The sequence below is a fragment of the Sturnira hondurensis genome, unplaced genomic scaffold (assembly GCF_014824575.4).
Source record: "Sturnira hondurensis isolate 20B ecotype Veracruz unplaced genomic scaffold, ASM1482457v3 Scaffold0010128, whole genome shotgun sequence".
NCBI classification, from domain to species: domain Eukaryota; kingdom Metazoa; phylum Chordata; class Mammalia; order Chiroptera; family Phyllostomidae; genus Sturnira; species Sturnira hondurensis.
In genome coordinates, this window is record NW_028082759.1 from 26,965,933 (window position 1) to 26,986,068 (window position 20,136).

The window sequence follows — 20,136 nt, forward strand, 5'->3', positions numbered from 1 at the left end:
CTCCTATCATTGGCGCGTTTCTGGCAGCTGAGCCGACCCTCTTCCTCCCCCTCTCACCACTCCGTGCCAACGTCCTCCCGATAAAGCGAAAACCACAGGCCGAGAGCACACGACGCGTAGGATGTGAGACGTCCAGGGCAGTTCATGAAGACGTCACAGGAAACTTGAGGCATCTCGCTTCGACCCCCTGGAATCTCCTGAACCACGTTCCTGGGCCGTCTCCACGAATGGGACCTCGCCACCACCCCCTGCCCTCCCCTCGCCCTGCAGCTGCCCGACTAGGCACACCCACTGCTTCCATAAGAAATGCGGAGTCGCTGTTATCGCCCTTCTTGCTCAATCTCCCTGTCTAACCCACCACGCCTTCTGGATTCATCCACCTAAGTCTGTCTCACTCCACCCACTTCTCTCCTTCCCTCTGCTACCAGCCCACATGGTGAATTGCTACAACATCTTTGCATCGGGTCTCCCTGCCCAGTCTCATCGCCCCCCAGTCACAGCACAGCATGACTGACCTGGGGTAAAGCCCTCAACCCTGCTAACCATTTCAGTCTCGTCTATCCCCCCTCACACACCCACCACAGCCCCAGTGAGTAACTTCCTGCTGCCCCGCATGTCCCTCCTCAGTGGGAGACCCACGTGACCACCTCTGCCAACTCGTTCGTCTTCAGGTCCCAGCCCTCCAGACCCTTCAGGCCCCAGCCCTCCGCGTGTGTCCACAGAAACCTACTCTGGTCCCTGTGGTAACACTTCTCGCACTAAAATGGCCTTGCCCATTAACTGATCTAAGTCCCAAGTCAGCTATGAATTCCCTAGAGACAGAAGAGCTGTCATATTCCTGGTGAGCTGTCAAGAGCTAGGTGCCCTGGCTCAGTGCCTAGGACATAATATCCTTTAAATACTTAATTGCGAATAAATGTCCTCCTTATTTACCTACACAAAAACTATTAGGTATGCAAGGCTATTCAACATTCAAAAATCAATTAACACTAAGAGGCTAAAACCAAAAAAGCAAATGATCATACCACTAGATGCAGAAAACGCATGCGACCACATCCCACAGCCATTCATGGTTGAAACCCCCCAGTAAACCAGGAACAGAGGGAAATGCCCTCTCTCCACGAAGAGCGCCCACAGTCAGCACCGCACTGCAGGGGGAGAGGCTAGAAGCTGCCCACCAGGGTCTGGGACGGAGCAAGGGAGCCCCACCTCGCCATGCCCTTTCAGCTTTGGAAGTTCCGGCTACTGCAACAAGACACGAAATCAACGGTACAGAGACCGGGAAGGGGGAAGTAAGACTTCCTGCATTTGCAGGTGACACAACTGTCTATGCAGAAAGTCGGAAAGAACAGATCAAAAAAACCTCTTAGAACTAGTGAGTACAGCAAGGCTGCAGGATACAAGGTTGGTAACAAAAAAAAAGTCTCTCACTTTCCTACATAAGCGAATAAGCTTATGAATAAGCAAGTGAATGTTTACATGTCTGAGATTAATAAAATTCAAGTGTGACAACGAACCTTTCAATTTTGGACTGGGCTCTTGTTCTCCCATTTTCCCGTGTTTTATCCTCCTCCTTCCTGGGTGGGATTATTGTTGGCTCCAAGCCAAACAACTCTTGAAGACGTCCATACAGCCCCGAACGGTTGTAGACGTGAAACTCGAAGTCGTTGACCGTGATGTACAGCCTGGTCTCTGCCTTGGGGTCTGAAGACACCAACAACACACACACAGTTCTTGGTTAACGTCTTACAAACGCCAGAGTTTCGGTCACGCCTTTTTCACAGCAAAGTAACTTAAATGATTTACTTTAAAACAATTCTATGAGGAAGAGAGTCACATTTAAAACACATGTAAAACACTGGCAAAAGGAAAAAGCTGATGTCACTGGGACATTTTAGTTTAGTGCTCTAAATACAACCTAAATTTCTAGATTCTGGTTGTCTAGTGACAGAAGTCACAGATTTTATTTATGCTAAGAACAGAAAATTGCCATGTACAGAGTAAGAGTGAAACTTTACCCTAATATAGCTATAAATTTATACTAAAATGCAAATAGTAGAATATTCAAAGTATAACGCATTTAAACATCACATCAGTACTTAAACTTCTGCTTCACAGGAAGGACTTTTTGCATAGCCACTGGCTTGTGTCTAAAAAACTACCCAGTGCTGAAACAACAAAGACTGTATGAAACGCAGGCTCCGATTTCAAGTGCAAAACACAAGGACATTAACCGTAGGGAGCAGCAGTAATCACCAAGTCCACCTGCACGGTGCCACCAGGGCGCCTGTGGTGCCCACAGAGCGCACCGGAGTCAGAGCGGCCCATCCGACCACAGGGGACCCGGAGGGCAGTCCAGGGCCAGTGCCGGCTTTTGAGACGGACCACACACGTGTTTCCTGAGACTTGTTTTCAAACTTTTATCCACTTTTATACATATAGAACAAAGTCAATTGAAAGGCAAATAAAAGTGGATATGACCCATTTAATTTTTAAAAACGGGTACAAAAATTGGTATTAACTTTCATTTCATTACCTTAAGCTGCGGTTTAAATATGAGGTATACACCTGTGGTAAGATGCCAAATGTCTCCAAAATTTCTCAAGTTATTAGCAAAAGAGCAGATGAAATGTCAAGTGCTCTAGATAAACATAATCTTCCGTTTAAACCAACAAATGAAAATACAGTGCCTCTCATGCTTCAAAACCTCACTAAGGGACACCAATCACAGCGCTCACTCTTGCACAGCGACACTTTCAGTTCCCCTCCAACCCTGCTCTTCCTCCTTGCTCCCTCAGACGAGTGATGGGAAAACATAAACCCAATCCTTCAAAAAAACCAATGCTCAGGAGCTAAAATTTTTCAGGCCTTTTAAAAATAGCTCTCGACCTACGTTCCCTCCGACCCCTTCAGGTTTACCAGGTGACGAAAAGCTACCGTGTCACAAATTCTGCCCGTTCTTGCTGCAGGCCGAATTCTTTAAACTAAGAAGAGGAAACACGCTCGTTTTTTCAGACCTAGACCACCTAGGTGTTTTAAGACCTGATGGTAATAAGCATCATTATCCATCTCCAAGAGATAAAATCAGACCCCAGCCCTCACCGGGGTTAGGCCTTCCCTCAGTCACCCCCCTCGGCCTCTGCCCGAAGTGCCAGGGTCGCCTGTCCAGCAGCCTGCTCCAAAGTGTCCCCTGTGACGTCTCACAGGATCTCACGCACGGCACCCAACCAGATGCCAACTTCTCCCCGAACCTGCTCCGCAGCACCCTGTCTCAGCAGCAAGTCAGTCCTTTCAGGTGCTCGCCCTTCAGCGCAGAGCCCAGGCCAGCCCCTCGCCACCGCCCGGGCCCACATCGCTGCAGCCCGAGCATCTTCAGGGAACACAGCATCCTGCCTCCCTGCCCCTGCCCTGACCCCCACCAAGCCTGGGCTTTAATGTCAGCCAGGCCTCTCAAAGCCCAGCCGAGGTCATGCCACTCCGTTCCCTAGTTTCCTGCTGGCGCCCCACCTCTCTCAGATTAATTCCAAGGTCCTTTCAGGGACCTTATAAACTCGGACAGGGTGGCACGCTTCTCGCCTAGCAATACTCACTTCGAGTAAACTGGCTTCCATCTTGGTAATGAAACGGGAACACAACCACCAGGAAATGTTCTCCCCAGGCCCCCATACTGGCAATAACCCATTTCCTCACTTGCTTCATGTTTTTCTGCTGACCTGCTCCAATCTGCGCAGCCTGTCCTGACCTCGGGGGACACAGTGCCCTCCCCGCAAACTGGCTCACAGTTCCACGGACCCTGCGCCCACCCTCCTCCACGCTCATTTCCCGCACTCCCTCCTTCATGCTCTGTGTGTGTGCACATACCGCAAAACCCACTCAGGCCACTTGTTCTCCAATGTCCTTACACAACGGCTTAGCACGAGCCCCGAGTGCAAACACCCGGTCGTCAGGAGTGTGCCGTGGAGACGGGCAGAGGAGCCCCAGCAGCAACGATGGGCGCGAGAGTCTGGACGGGCCCCTGGCTGGATGGGCAGCGATGCACGGGCAGCGATGCGCAAGCAGTGCTGACTGTGCGAAGGAGAGCAGGAGCCCCCTTCGTTCCACCCCCGGCTCACTGGAGGGGCACAGCAGCACCTCCCCTCCCCACAGACCTGACAGCCGACTGCAGGGCACCAGCTCACCAAGGCCACCAAGGCGGGGACACGGGGGCCGACCTCTGCAAGAACTCCAACAGCACTGACACGGTGGTCACCCACAGTCAGGCCCCCCGGCGAGCCCCCACCCCAGTCCACCACCACTCAGAGCCCTGGGGACACCAGGAGGGCCTGTGAGCTGAGGAAGGGCGGGAGGGCTTTATCCGTCCTCTTCCAGCCCTACTCTCCCAGGACCCACCTTCTAGAATACGACAGCTGACTATTGAACAACACAAGTTTGAACCGCATAGGTCCACTTACACACAGATTTTTTTAAATAAATACTGTAAATATATCCTTTCTTATGATTTTTTTGACATTTCCTTTTCTCTGATTATTTTATTGTAAAAATACAGTATATAATACATATAACACACAAAATACATGTTAACAGACTATGTTACCTGTAAGGCTTCTGGTCAACAGAAGGCTGCTGGTGAAGTTCGGGGGGAGTAAGAGGTTGTATGTGAACTTTTGACCACACAGGGAGGGTGGCGGTGGGTGCTCCTAACCCCTGTGTGGTTCAAGGGTCAAGTGCAGCTACCAAACTATGGTCCAGGGACCTGTGGGGTGCTCCCAAGACCTTTCCAGAGGACCAAAAGGTCAAAACTATTTTAGTACTGTTATTATACTGAGATGTTTGACTTGGTTTCTCACTCTTCCACGAGTGGACAGTGGGGTGTTTTTAAAGGCTACGTGATGTATGGCACTTCGACAGGCTAAACACAAAAGAAGAGGAGAGAATCTACTTGTCTTCCATGGAGCCAGACATTTAAAAGAGATTTACGAAATGCAAAACAATGATACTCTTCTCACTTTTGTTCTGCTTTGGAAACATTACTTCTATAAAGAACGTTATTTATTTTCATATGTAATGGATTTATCACAGATATTTTTAGTGAAATAAAAGTGTTTCTATGATTATTGGACTTAATTCTGAATGCACTAAGTACTGATGTGCTACATAAACGAGAGCTCTGTGGGCCTCCAATCATTTACAAGGAGATGAAGGGTCCTGAGACCAGAAGGTTTGAGACTCACTATTTGAGAGGGAAAAGAAGGTCTTTACTCCCCTCGAAGCCCCTGGTTTGGTCAGTGTTGAGTAGGAGGGTTAGGGCCACAGGCAGGAGCCATAAAACGACCGGGAGGATTCTGGGATGGCCCAAATCTGAAGATAAAAGCAGAACCCGAAGACAGTCTGCATTCCCTGTTCTCCATCCACCCTGCCACATCAGATCACTGAGGGTTAGGAGCCATGTCGGGGGAGCGGGAGGCGGGCAGCGCAGCTGGGACGTGGAGAAGTATCTTAGAGGAAGAGCCAAAGGGGCTGGGGAGGCCGCCCACCCCGCGATGGGTCAGGCCCACAGGTGGCTGAAGGCAAGGCTGGAAACACGGGCAGGGTCACACTGAGGATGCCCTGAACAGACAGGCACGAGGGGAAACCAATTCACCCAGCTGAGAGGGAAGCAGTTACGGCATTTTCAGCCAACCGGTAAAAACTCTGATTGTCCGCCAGTCGGAATTTTGTGAAGTCCAGGCTTTTCAAAATATTTTTATCTGTTATAAAATGTGAAGCATTTCAAAACCCATAAATGAAATCTGATTATATGATTGGCAATTTCAAATACCTGGGAAGATGAAAACTCACCATGCTGCTTCTGCTTTGGGTTATACATTTTCCACCACCGAAAAATGACAAATCCATCTTGAATTCTAGGCAAGATAAATGACAACACGGAACTCTAAGTAACAATTTACTTAACTTGATTCTTAGTTATTATAAAAGGCAGGCAACCGATCATAAGGAAATACAGAGTTCTCAGCAGAACACTGGCGTACCTAAAGGGTTCGCCTCGTCTAGTTAAATGAAGGTAAAATGTAATACCACACTACGCTCAGCAGAAAAATAAAGTGCTAATGAAAACTCGCTCGTTGATCTCCCTAACGGTGTAAAAACTGCACCAGGCCGATCCTGAGAGGGGGCGCTACCGCACCAGGGGGCTTTTACAGACGCTCCCCCCTTTCCGTAGTGACGTGTCCGGTCACGCTCCTGAAGGACGAACTTCCAGCTCCTCAACTTCTACTTTTCACTTTTAATTTAGAAGTAATTTCAGAGTCACAGAGAAGCTGCCAAACCCTGGCATCTCTCAAATAGCTCAAATGTTTCCAAGTTGTATCTCAGAAGCAAATTTTAAGAAAATCACAAAAATAGAGTAAGCTTTTCTTTCAAGGCTCAGAGAAGAGAGAACACATCAACATATTATTATTTCTGATTACATTCAGATTTGTGTTTCCTTCTTCTAAAGTAAAATTACAGTTGTTAGCAGATGCTAAACAAGTCTAAAAACGTATGACGCCATAAGGACCACATGGATGAGAGTTCTCAGCATCTCTGCCCTGACTGTATACAACAAATGGCCGCCAGAAACTCTACAACAGAAACGGTCAGTTAATTTAACGGCTCAATTTTTCAACTTGGAGTAAAAGGAGATTATCTGTTTCTGCAGGCTGCTATTTCATACACTTATTGCCAGTCTAACCCTTGGGTAAATTAATCCACTGAACGAAACATTTTAAAACATTAACTCATCAGGTCTGATTTTCTAAAAATAATGATTTTTGATGTATGGTTTTATTTGAACAACCAAGTAATATTAAATAAAGTATCAGAATCAGAAAAATCTTTTCAACATTTCAAGCTTAAGACAGGTTCTTATATTTGCTTTTGCTTTTGCTTTTTACCTAATAGACATGTCTTCTGTGATGTAATAGATTTCACGGACCATGACTTTTCCAGAAAGAACAGAGAAAGAGAAGGAGCCTGTTACAGGAAAAAAACAAAAACGATTAATGTAATTCTTTTGATAGATAGTAAAGCCTTTAAAACTTAAAATAATCTTAGCACTCAATTTATTCAATAATTCAATGTTCCCCCTGCCTCCCTCCCTGACAGCCTCACAACCTCACTGATCTCTATCACTCTTTCCAAACAAGTGCCACAAGCAACACCACCATGGGCTGAGCTACTAGATCGGTTTTAACAGCTGCCCCACAACTCCCTGAATTATGCACAGCCCCTAAATAAACCCAAAGCGGTGCCTAATTCGCCATTTTCCTCCATCAATTGGTGTGACGCCAGGAACCAGTCACTGCCTCCGACTCATGGAAGACTATGTTTGACAGGCATTTGTCTACGTCCACCGCCAGGCAGGCAGCTCCAGGGAAGGGCAGTTCTCCCCAGTGTCCCCTCTCCCTCTGTCCCCACTGGTGGAGGACTTCCCGAAGCATGGAGCTTCCTAACACACCCTCCTATCTCTCTGCAAACCTCCCACTTATAAGCAGTCAGAAACTAAATTAATAAAGCAGGCCACAAAATGAAACACACAAGATGACTCCAATTTTTAAAGTATGGCTTACTTAAAAAAGAAAAAACACAACTAATACTTCATCAACCATTCAAAACTTCCTCTGGATCGTAGAATCATGAGAAATTTCTATTTCCATATTTTATATTTATCTGTATTTTCAAATTATAGTCAAAGGTCACTATGGAGCCCTGGCCAGGATAGCTCACTTTGTTGGCCTCTGACCAGACCAGAAGGTCTGCAGACTAGAAGGTCGTGGGTTCAATTCCCAGGCTGGCACCTGCCTGGGTTGTACTTCGGTTCCCAGTCAGGGCGTGTGCAAAAGACAACCAATCGATGTTTCAGTCACATCGATGTTTCTCTCCCTCTCTTCCTCCCTCCCTCTCCCTCCATCTAGAATCAATAAAAAGAAAAAAAAAAGAACTGTGGAAACACTTTGAGAAATAAGAATGAGGTAAAGGACATAACATGTCACAAAGTGCTGCATGACAGAAATTCGTTAGACCTTCATAAAACAAAAGGAAATTTCTAAAGCTACTACCTGTTCATAAAACATAAATTTATAATAAATACCTTAAGATTACACAGAAGAAAAAACTCAGAATTACTCAAACTTACCAATGTGGATATAGCCTCGTTTGTACAATCTGTTAAGAACCAATGTCAAAATGAGACCAACATTCCGAGAATTATAATAGGTGAGGTAAATAATCCATCCACAGGACAAAATGGTAGCTGTTGGGAGAAAAAAATGCAGACGGGTGTCACTTTCAATCACCTTACCGTCCTAGTAAAACCTCGTTAGTAAAACCTCATTAGTGACCGGTCGTTTCCCACGTTCGGAAATGGTGGTGTGGGAGCGTGTCCTCTTACAGCGGAATACCCAGGTTCTAAAACCAGAGGCCGGCTCTACTTCACCAGCTTCCCCCGATCCCTTCCAACCACTAGCCAGGAAGGCACAGGTCCCAGTCGGATCAATTAACGCCCTCTGCTTTCCTCCTATTTCCCCCTCACTGCTTTGTGCTGCTTCAACTGACGAACACAGGGAATGGTGTTCTGGGGCAAGAAAGCCTGTCACTCCGTACATTATGAAAAACATCTACCTTTGGTAGGCTAAGAGCGCATTCCCAAGCTATTCCTAAAGGCTAAAGTCACTTACAAAGAAAGAAAACTGATGATTTTTTGAATCAGAGAAAAGTCATTACATTTTAAATTGATCAACTCTGTTTTTTAAAAAAAGCAATAGAAATAAATAGGAATTTAGCCCACTTAAAGGCATATCTATATTAAATAGAACATCTTATACTATTTTTGCCATAATTGATAAGGCAATAACCTTTTAAAAATGCCTACTTTTACCAAATACACTATAATAAATGATATGCCAAATTTGCCCATTTGTCATAAGGTTTATAGTCACTTATATAATTTATAATATTCCCCAAAAAACTAGTTCATGAATATACAAAAGGTAAAATACAAGAAAGCATTTTCTGATAATTTTTTTACCCATCCATTTAAAAAATATAACTATTTACTAAATTAGGACAAAGTCATACAAAGCCATTTAACGTGAGTAGCCTTTCAGGAACATCAAATTCAGCTCTTCACTTCTAAAAGCATCATTTAATGTGATAAGTCGTGGCCATCACTGACATGTCGCAGGGTGGCTGAGACTGAGATGGACGGTGACGGCTTTGGTGCAGCAATCAGCCCACAGAACTGTCCCCAGAGCAGCTCTTTGGAAAAAGCACTTCGCTGAGACACCGTGCTCTAGGTTGCACGTCACGCCGTGTGAATTTTTGCTGCAAACCACCGTGCCCACGGCTGCTGCCAGCCACTCAGGAAGGCCAGGGGCACCTTCAGAGGAAGGGTGGCCGGGGTCCCGCAGCCTGGGGCGGGAGCCTCTTCGCTGCACCGTGCCCCACCCCTCTGAGTTCCTGAGGCCGCTCGGTGTTTTCCTGGTCGCTGTTGCTGACTTCTCCTTAAAGAAAGGGGCCGTACACACCAGAAAAGAGAAATTCTGGATGGCAGCCGAGGGACACACAGGAAACAAGGAAGAATTCTGTCCCTAATCAAACTGCTTTTACGAAGTCCTACTCCATACTAACGCTCTGCCTTTCATTTTCCGTTTTTTTTTTTGCTTTTATCAAATGGTAATTTAAACTAATTCATGCCTATCCACTGGGGAAAATAGCACTCAAAGTTTAAATGGTAATCCAGTCCTGCACGAATCATTACAACCCCGTCACCTCTACCCAAGGCCCCACCGTAGGTCCCTGGCGGCAGGAAAGCAGCATCAGCGCACGTTCAGAGAAAAGGGCCCTGAGAGCTGACCATGTGACCCTTTTGGGCCTCAGTTCCCCGCATGTTCAAAGGGGAAGGGTACCGCCAGCCTTCCTAAGCCTGCCGGGAGCGTTCAGTGAGAGAGCATGCGCACACGGACGGTGCCTGACAAAGACCATTGGCCCCCCTGTCCTCTCTTACCCCACCCCACCCTCCCTATTTCCCTCCTCACCGTTTAATCCCTACCCCAAACTCAAGTCAAACACCACTCTTCCACGAAAACTTCCTGGTAACAGTCTACAGGAAGCTCCCCTTGCAGGCTACTGTTTCAGTATTCCTCCCTTTCGTTTGATCATCCACGTTCAATCACTCGTATCCCATCCCTCTCTCTGCCATTTAACTATACTCTTGTGTATTGTCTGCAGGCACGTAGGAAACGTTCCGGATATTAGATAGAAGCACCATTACCAGGAGAATCCACTGCCCAGAGTGTGGGGAGCGAGGAAGGAGAGGAGCTCCGTAGGCCGGCGTGTCCCATTTTCCCGGGAGGTTCCTCCCTTGTATGGGGGACGCAGTGGGGAGTGGACCCGAACACAGAGGCATGGCCAAGGGCAGCGTCTCCCCCCTCTGCCCCCTCCCTCAGCCAGCCAGGGCAGCAGCCTAAGAAAAAGAGCTTCCCAGAGCAGTTCCCAGAGCGAATATTCATGGAAACACAGATTAAATCTCCTTTCCAAAAAGTAAACAAACGGTATTTTAAGCATTCCGACTTCAGCCAACCACTGCTTAAAATGTGGCAGTGGTTATTCCATGCACAAAAACCAGTGATGTGCGAGGAAACACACTCCCCTTACCGACGAGGAGCCAGACGACATTGGAGTTGTGCTCTATAAGGAAGTCCTCCAGCTGGGTGATGCTGGGGACAATGCTCTCGTTCTTCTTCTGGTCCATCACTGCGGCTTTCCCAGAGCAGCATCTACAAGTGCAACAGAGTTCAAAGTCAAATTTCGACTCAGAGCTTTATTACCCTGCAAGGAAAATCATGTGAGGGGGAGAAGGGTGAATTTAATAAACATGAAAGTTTATTAAACCACAGTCTGGTTCTTTCAGTGATAAGGATGCAAAAATACAACAAACAACCACAAAACATGTCCACATTTCCACATGAAACGTAAGACAATGTATCGTACTTTAACATCCTGATTTCACCATTCTAAGTATGAATAGAAAAACAGGTTCAGTTACTATATTCCGGATCTAAATAAGAGGGACGTCATTATCCTGAAATACAATCAAAGACATTCATCTCAACAATACGGAGAGAGCAAGTATCGTGAAAACTACTGCAATAAAGGGAAACCTCATTTAAGGTGGAGTACAGAGGCCAGAAGGGGGAGCCCTCACACACTACCACTCAACTTCCACTACACACCCAACAAAAAGCCATCAGTTACACACTCCAACCGGAAGAGACACACCCTGCAAGTCAACCTGCTTCACTGCTCCACAGGAGGAAGATAATATTGGAATGAGATAAATGCATCATTACAAAAGTACGTAATTATCAACTACTGCCGAGGATAAACAAGTATTTCCGAAGATCCTTTTCACCCTCAAGAAAATACAATGTTACATGTCAATTACATCACAATAAAACTGTAAAGAATGTTCTCAGACTTTTCAAAGCTTTGAAAAATCCATCAACCAGCAACTTAAAATGTGGCAGCTAACTTTACAACATAAGCTTTTTCTTTCTTCCTTTTTTTTAAAGTTTTTTAAAAATCCTCACCCAAGGATATGACTACTGATTCTAGAGGGAGAGAGAAAAAAACATGGACATGAGAGAGAAACGTCAGCTGGCTGCCTCCAGTGTGCGCCCCGACCAGGGATTGGACCCCAAACACTGCGGTGCAGACGATGCTTCCACCGGCTGAGCCACCAGCCAGGGCTCCCTTCCTCTCTCTCTAAAATCACTAAAAACATGTCCTTGGAGAGACTAAAAAAGAATATATACATTCGTACTTGAAAACTTTGCAGTTACTGGTTAGTTTTGGTGCACTTGTAACAAACTATCTTGAGATACTTTTGTAGGGTTCCCAATTTCAACGTCAAATGTATGTCCTCTCTAACAGTTAAGAAACCGGGTGTCTGACCAAGCAGGGTAACTGACCCAAAACCTCAGTTTGTACCAACACAAAGGAGCTCCCGAACACACTGAGTGCCTGTCTTTCCTGTGACATAGTGACACTCCCAAACAGAAATAAAACACAAATCAGATCACAACATTTTTATACAAAGGATATTTTAAGAGTGTTCCAATTCCTTTGAACTTTTTCTACAATGGCTCAAATAGCCTGAGCACTCAAGCATCTAAAGGCAAGCGTCCTAGTAAAGTAAATGTGCTTGTGATGCTCCTTCTGAGTGTACGATGCTGTGCAAATCAGTACAGAAAACAGAGAAGTACTTACTGCAACTGAACATCTCACGTGACAGTGGTACCCCGGAGCACACAGTGATTTGAAAATATCTGCCTAAAACTTTTTACCCATTAGGGTACGAGGCCTAAAATCCACCATCCATTCATTTAAATAGAGTACTAACCACTATTCTTTCTTAAAATACCAAGGTAACTTTAAAGTATGTCAGTAATAGCTACCATTAATTATTACCATGTGTTATAGTATGAGCAAGACCCAAGAATATTATACCAGTCCCAAGATTCCTGAAGATGGAGAAAGCCTTAAAAACAATGCGGTGGACAACAAAAGCAAACTTAGTTTCTTTCACGGTTTCAGCCAGGATCAGCAGTTGTGTACACAGAGCAAAGGTATCTAACCGCCCGTTCTGTTCATTTAAACAAACAAAACAGACAATTATTCTCTGAGGTCATGTAGTCAGGCCCTGGATTCTCCATGTGACAAGCACAATTTCACTATCCACTAACTCTAAATCCCAGTAAAATTAAGTGGTAACATAACATTCAATCAGAAATAACAGAAATCGTCTGGCCACCTGGAACCAGGGTGGACTCTGAAGTCAGATTTGAAATGGAAAGCTCGGGGTCCCCCACCCTCCCGTCACTGGGAGACAGCTGGTGCACGTCACTGCTCCACCATGAGCCTGCGTCCTCTGTGTGAATGGCCTTCTCTCCCTGTAGGAGGGGCTAACGCAAACATGAAACCCACAGCGCAGTGCGTGACAAGAAAGTCATTACAATCACTGTGATTAGCATTCTTTAAAAAAATCAGTTCAACAAAAAACGTTTAAGGTAAAAAACAATAAAATGTATAGCAGTAAACAATAATCTAATTGTGTCTCATTCGTTGCAATATGTAAGACATAAAGTGTATATAGTTAGCTAAACAGAACTTTATAATCAAAAGACATTATTTGGCCTAAACCACAAAGTGAAGATAAATAATACGGCTGTACAAACGCCAGTGAGCGGGACTCGTGGGAACAGACCAAACACTGACGCACGCCCACTACCCGGCAGGCACTCGCCACTGAGGGAGTGCTCACACACGTGACAAACGGCTCCACCACCACAAATCAGCCAACCAAACACACGTATTTTTCAATATCGTCATGCGTGCTACAAAAATACTTCATGTTAGAGCTGAAAGAATTGTTAACATCTGGGAAATCATGTCACCCAACAAAAAAATGTTGCACTGTAGCAAACCTCCCTTTTATAACCAGAAATTCGGGCTGTTTCACCTAGATTCCTACTGAAAGGAAAAAAGCTCTTAGAATGCTGCGGAGAACACGCCCCCCCACAGGGTGAGAAGAGCCAACCCGGCCCGGCCCCGGAAGGGCTGTGAGGCCTGAGCAGCACCCACCCCCAGCAGCCCCCCAGGGCTCACCGTGGCGAGGGCCCTCCCGCAGGTGCTGCAGGGGCCGGCAGAAAGGGCCGCAGAGGAGAAGGTCGACCTGCCCACCACCACAGCCCACACAGGGATCAGCTGTGGGGGCGTTTTGCCTTTCGTGCTGGCTGGTAAACCCACTCTGCTAGTTTCTTTTAATCCTTTTAATCAAGAATTCAATGTAACACACTTTCATCTTGATTAAAAATATATGAGAATGCCTAACACCAAAAAGCATTAGCAAGGTAAAATTCTAAAGGTTTCTTGTAGTAAAACCGTTCCCATTTTTGCATATACTCCTTAAGCTTCTCTCTCATCTTCTACCTTAAGTCACTTCAGTCAGACAGCCTTCCCTAACACTCTTCAAATTGCCCACCCAATGGAACAGGAAAACGGGGTCTCCGGATGTGCGGGCAGCGGGAGGAAGACAGTGGCCACACCTGCTCACCACCACTCTCACTACATCACGTTCAGAGAAAAGGTCTTTCATTAGCATGTTGCCATGGAAAGAGGCCAACAGATTCATCTTACAGCCACTTCCTATGAGCAAAGAATATTGCTACCATTGAAACTGAACTCTTATGGAAAGAAGCGTTAAAGCCTGCTTCTGTGAGTTTTATGGGGATACGCCCTAACCATACTATGTGGACATCTGATGCAGTACTTCAAATGGATTGGAGCTAGATAAAAACACACTGTACACACACATAAAAAGCGACAAAGTACAATAAGGTCAGTAATTTAAAGTCTAAACTCTAAACATTTTGGTCAATGTTATCTTATTCTCTGAAATGTTAACTCCGTGGAATTAGCTCCCCACTCAAATAGAGCTACCAAAGCAATGGCTAACATTTATTCACTGCTTGCTATGTGCCCAGCACTGTTCTAAACACTTTACACGTATTTATTCATCTAACCACCACAAATAACTACCCACTTACAATCCCCCCTTGCACAGACAAGGAAACTGGGGCAGAAGCTAAGGCCGTCCTGGGGTCACAACTAGACTGTCTGGCCTTAGAGTCTGTGTCCTATTACCTGTCATCACTTATGTTCATAGAAATCGATAACAATCTCTTGGTTTATAGGGTTTTTTCTGTGAAAAATAAGTTCCCTCCTCCCAGCCCTAGATTCTACTTTAGGAGCTAAAATGAATGTTACCAGAATTCATATCTTGGTATAAGAAGAAATTCATATTTTACCCACTATGGCATTTTTTCTCCTAAAGCAATCCTCCATTAAATCAAAGATCAGCAATTTTTTTCCTTTAAATAACTACAAGCAGTAACACATCTAGTTCTGGGGCCTGATTAGCATCTCTGGCTGAACCACTTCCCCACTTCTCTGTACCTCCCTCTCACCTGGTCATAAAGACTGTATCTCTACATCATTCTACAGAGCTTTGCCCCCTAAAGGAAATGGCAATTGACAAAAGGTATGTGGTCATTTGAAAATATGTCCAAAAACTCTTCAATCTTCTTCCCTCCAAGAGGTGAAGCTTAATGAATTCCCCTCCCAAATGGGAGCTGGACTTGATGACACAATTCTAAAAGAACAGGGCAGCAGCCATGGTGTGTGACCAGGTCACAGATGACACCACAGCTTCCAACTTGCTCCCTCTACCAGGGCATCTGCTCTGGGGGAAGCCAGCTGCCTGGTTAGGACACTAAGAAGCCCTAGAGAGGTGCATGAGGGGCAGATCCCAGGCCTCCAGCCAACAGCCATGGGAGTGAACCAACAGGGTGGCAAATCGCCCGGCCCCAGCTGATGCCCAGGTGGTTAAAGTCCCTCTCAGCCAAGATCTTGGCTACAAGCTCTTAAGAGACCCTAAGCCAAACACAATCATCTTAGTCACACCCAAGGTTCTGAGTCAATAGAAACCCTGAGATAATGTTTTAAGCCACTAAATTTTGGGGTAAGTTGTTATTCAGCAACAGGTGACGAATCCAAAGTTTAAGAAGGTAATTTTGCAAGATAGCTGCAAAGTCTCTCTACACACATGGTCCATACTTATACTCTTAAGCTAAACTACCCTCACCCCTCTCTCTTCCTCTTTACCAAAAGATCAGCAGCCAGCAGGCCCACACCCAAAAGGCTACCAGTTCTGAAAAGGAACCATTCTCTCTTTCTCCTGCAAGTGGGGGTCTCCTGCACAGACTTCCTGAAGCACCCTCTACTTGCACTCTTACTAACCACCATGTCCATGATCATCGCACCTTCCTACCTGTCTTGGCAGAAGCCTACCCCAAGCCCCCTTGACCCACGGCCCATCCAGCTTGGTCAGTGTGCTTCACCGATTCTTCTTCCTCTTCTCTCACCCAGTGTGAGCAGGCTCCCGCTGTGGAATTCCTCCTGCTGGGGTCAACAGCTGCTTACTTGGCTTGCCCAATGGACACTATGTGGTCCTCATCTTATCTGATGTCTCAAAGAGACTGATACACAGTCCTTCTCCCAAACCCAGTTCTCCCACTGACTTCTGTGCCGCTCGTGACTTTTCCTCCTACCTCCCTGCCCACCCACCCCCTCTGAGGGGTGTTTTTCTTCCACCTGACACTTCAGTATCAGTGTGCCCCATCCTTGCTTCTCTCTAGTGCTCCACGTTCAGGGCTGCCCACCCTTTTGGCGTCTCTGGGCCACACTGGAAGAGTGCCACACCAGAAGAAAAGGAGCTGTCTTGGGCCACACGTTAAATACACTGCGATACGTAATCACAAACAAATCTCACAATGTTTTGAGTAAATTTACAATTTTGTGTTGGGCTGCGTTCACAGCCATCCTGGGCCACAGGTCAGGCTCCCTGCTCCACATGTTCTCCGTGAATGATCTCATCCACTTGCACTGCTTTTAACTATCCCTGTGAACTGAGAGTCCACAAGTCATATCTCAGATCATATGTACAACTGCCTGATGACAGTTCTTGGTGGAAATCACAGAGGCTTCAAATACAACAGCTCCCGCTGAACTTCTCTCCTCCAACCATGTTTCAACCATACTGCTCCTCCTACGCCCCCTCAGAAGTGGCCCCAGCGTCTACTCAGTGTCCTGAGACATCAGGTAATCCATTTCACTTATGCTGCAAGTATTTCTTAAATGTTATGTGCTTGAGCACGACAGTGACGAGGAAGCACCCAGACACCACTGTCTCTCCAGCCTATTGAATCCTGCCCATTCTGGCACCTCTGCAACTGTCAAGTCCATCTGTGTCCACACTTCCCATCTGTACTGTTTCAATTCTGTTTCTCATCCGCCACCTGGGTGACTGCAATGGCCTGTCCTTAATCACCATGCCCCCAAGCTCCTTTCTCTCCAAGTCACCATCCAGACTGCCTATCTGAACATATCACTTCTATTTGTCACATAGAAATACCCCGAAATTTTCACAAATTGAAGAGTTAATGTTTTCTTAGCCTCTCATGAAATTCTACCATCCTAGCACTATCTTTAATGTGAAAAATGTACGTCAAATGAAGTCTGTAAGAATCCTGGTTTCCCACTGTCCCTTGAAGTAGCACGAAGGCTATCTCCCTTTAATAATGAAAATAATATGAAAGATTATAAACACAAACATCTACAATATGGTTGCACAGGGCTGCTTTCCTAGTCTTTTACATAAACCAAAAAACATCCTTGCATTAAAAAAACAAGAAAATGTATGGATTTACAAAAATATTACCTTCTAGAAAAAGTCTCCCTGCTCTGGCGGTCTTCAGGGCCATGGTGACCACTGCTCTTACTAGAGGCCTGAAATAATGCCTGACACTCTGGTCCCCACTAAATATTTGCCAAGTGAGTTAAGTGTTTCTTAGTCATGCTAAACCATAGCTTTTACTATTCTCCACAGGACTCGTCGTAAAAGTGCACCTGAGTTCAACCACACACAGTATTGTATGAAGAACAAACCAAAAGTCCACTAATTTTCATCATTTCTTTTTAAATCCTTTATAACACAGGAAGATCGATGTGCACGCAAAAGAGGTAAAAGCACAGGGACACTGGGTAGTCCAGACAAAGGTGTCCGCGGCCTTACGCTTCCGACACACAAACTCAGCCCGTGACTCAACTGTCAGGAAGATATCAGTGGTTCCAAAGTCCAGTAAAATGACTGACAGGTCAAGCTAGGCACCACCCCACTCCACCCCCAGTCCCCCACCGTTTAAAGCAGACTAAAACACAACTGAAACAGAAAGTCAGATTTCCTCTGTCTGAGCTTTCATTGGGAATTAGATTTTTTTCCTAACTTAGCCAAAACATTTACCCAGGTTTTTTGCCCAATGTCTTCAGTGTTGTTTTTCCTTCTCCTTATCTTCAAAAGGCCCATCTGTGGTGTTTCATCTTATCAAACCTAAAAAAAAAAAGATTTCAACTAATAACCCAGATATTCTGGCTTTACCAGCAGTTTCACAGTTTCAGATTAAATGATTTGATTACACCTGCAGGTAAGTCTTTAATGTTAGTTTAATACTACCTTTCCTTCTTCCATATGTCTCCAAATAAGAAATACTCCTAAATCTACAACAAGGCCACAATTTCCAACCCATGGCCTTCCAAACATTTCAAAACTACCGTACTTATGGAACGCTCATGGCTTAATAGTCAGAGGGTTCCAGCAGTCACACCCTGCTACCCGTACAACCTTCTCAAAGTGTGGCCTTAAAAAAGTTCTCTCAAATGCTGGGTCTCTGCCGGCAAGAAGGGCTCCCTGGTTTCCTTCTTATTCCCGGCCCCTGGAGCACTTTTTGTCCAGTGAAAATCACCCTGCAAATTTTTAATATGCTTGGGAGATGGCAAAGCACACGGATTCAGGGGCTGCTGTAACCTGGAGCCAGGTCACCTGGTTTATTCATAGCTCTGACTTTGGACGAGCTGTTTTTTAGGGCTGAGGGCTTTATAGTTTTCTCACATACAAAAGGAGAATAACAGACCTTACATGATAGGCTTGTTATAACGATTAAATGAGGTAATGTATGCACCTAATGTACCACTCAACAGTTTTGTGAGATACATATTCTGGTAAATTCATCTGTTCTGACACTTCACGTGCCTAGTTAACTTAGAATAAATCGCTTCACTGACATGCACAAAGGGGAAGCAGCAACATGAAACCAGTTGAAACTTACACGCTCAGACAGTTTGGATCCCATGACTTCCTTACAGAGGAAATTTACAAACTCTCCTTCCCTTTAACAAGCGTCCCTAACTTTCTGCTGCTGAAACTAAGGCTAAGGCGGTGTCGGGAGTGGGAGAGGTGGGCGGAGGGGGGCTGCAGCGACGACTCTAAAGAAAATCAACTTTCCTTCACCTCCCTTTGACCAAGATAATGCTTCCGCTGAAATGTGTCCACTTCCATTGTGCAGACTCAGCCAGCATATACAAGACAGGATTCAGAACACAAGACACACGTCGCCTGGGCAGGAAAGGGGGTTCTGAAGCCCCACCGCCCGGAATTAAGCGCTACGCAGCCTCCTGTAACCAGGTGCCAGTGCGGCTGTAGCCGCCGCTGGCAGGTGCACGGTTCTTCCCGCAGAGGCCACACACCCGCCAGCGGGCGCCGCCCACCCGCCTCAGCACCGTCCGCAGGGGCTACTCCGGGCTCCGAGCCCCCGCCGGGGCCCGTCAGGCCTTCCCACTGGCCTTCGACACCAGCTCCGCAGGTCCCAACGCTGAAGGTGAGCACAGCGGAAGACTAGGAGGTGAGCCGACGCCGTAGCGCGCACCTGCCTCGAAGCCAAACCTCCCGACTCCGACCCGCCTGAGGTCCAGAGACTCTGGATAACGTGCCGCCCACCAGAACCGAGCCCAGTCCCCTAACCTGGGCGAGCGCTGGGGCGGCCCGGAACCGTCCGGCCTCTCATTGGAGGACGCCAAGGGCCCTGGACAGCGGCAGCAGTGCCGGCTGTACGCAGCCCGCGCCCACACCCTCGAGCCCTGCCAGTCGGGCCCGCCGCCGAAGATCCAGGCCCTCCGCCGGAGGTCTGGCCCCGACCCAGACCACTGACAGAGAGAGGCGGGGGTGGGAGGGAGTCCGAGCTGCGGGGCCAGCCTGCGCTGCGCTTGCGTGAATTGGTAACGTCCTACGTCACGGCGCCAGCGCCTGGAGGCACGCCCTCGGAGTCTCGCCCAGTAATCGGCGGGGCCCCGCCCTCGCCCCACCCCTGGACCGGCGGGAGGCGGAGCCAAGGCACAATTTGTAACAGAAAAAGTGGAGAACAACCGTAACTGTGGAAGCTTTCTGATTGCTAGGGCCAGGTGTGAAATACGCCCATGAGACAAGGAGACCTGCAATTGCAAATAGTGTAAAGTGTGGGCCAGTCACTATTCTAAGCACTCACCCCTCCCAAAACCCTGTGAAGGAAACACCCTTATCCCCATTTATTTGTTTCACGAGTGAAAACCTAAGGTACAGCGAGGTTACATCAGTTAATCATGGAGAGG

The 20,136-nt window shown here is 46.6% G+C and overlaps 1 protein-coding gene across 8 annotated transcripts in view; it reads right to left on the reverse strand.

Moving 5' to 3' along the window:
• Nucleotides 1–19,727, reverse strand: part of BLTP1 (bridge-like lipid transfer protein family member 1) — a 118,679-nt gene extending 98,952 nt beyond the window's left edge. For all 8 annotated transcript variants that reach the window (XM_037058586.1, XM_037058588.1, XM_037058591.1 and 5 more), the window contains exons 1-7: nucleotides 19,514–19,727; nucleotides 17,960–18,046; nucleotides 10,693–10,866; nucleotides 8,174–8,290; nucleotides 6,933–7,011; nucleotides 5,839–5,903; nucleotides 1,518–1,704 (exon numbers count right to left, since the gene is read on the reverse strand). In XM_037058586.1, the coding sequence (XP_036914481.1) occupies nucleotides 1,518–1,704; nucleotides 5,839–5,903; nucleotides 6,933–7,011; nucleotides 8,174–8,290; nucleotides 10,693–10,789 (545 nt within the window). In that variant the 5' untranslated portion in view covers nucleotides 10,790–10,866; nucleotides 17,960–18,046; nucleotides 19,514–19,727. The remainder of the gene's footprint in view (nucleotides 1–1,517; nucleotides 1,705–5,838; nucleotides 5,904–6,932; nucleotides 7,012–8,173; nucleotides 8,291–10,692; nucleotides 10,867–17,959; nucleotides 18,047–19,513) is intronic.
• Nucleotides 19,728–20,136: the final 409 nt, after the last annotated feature.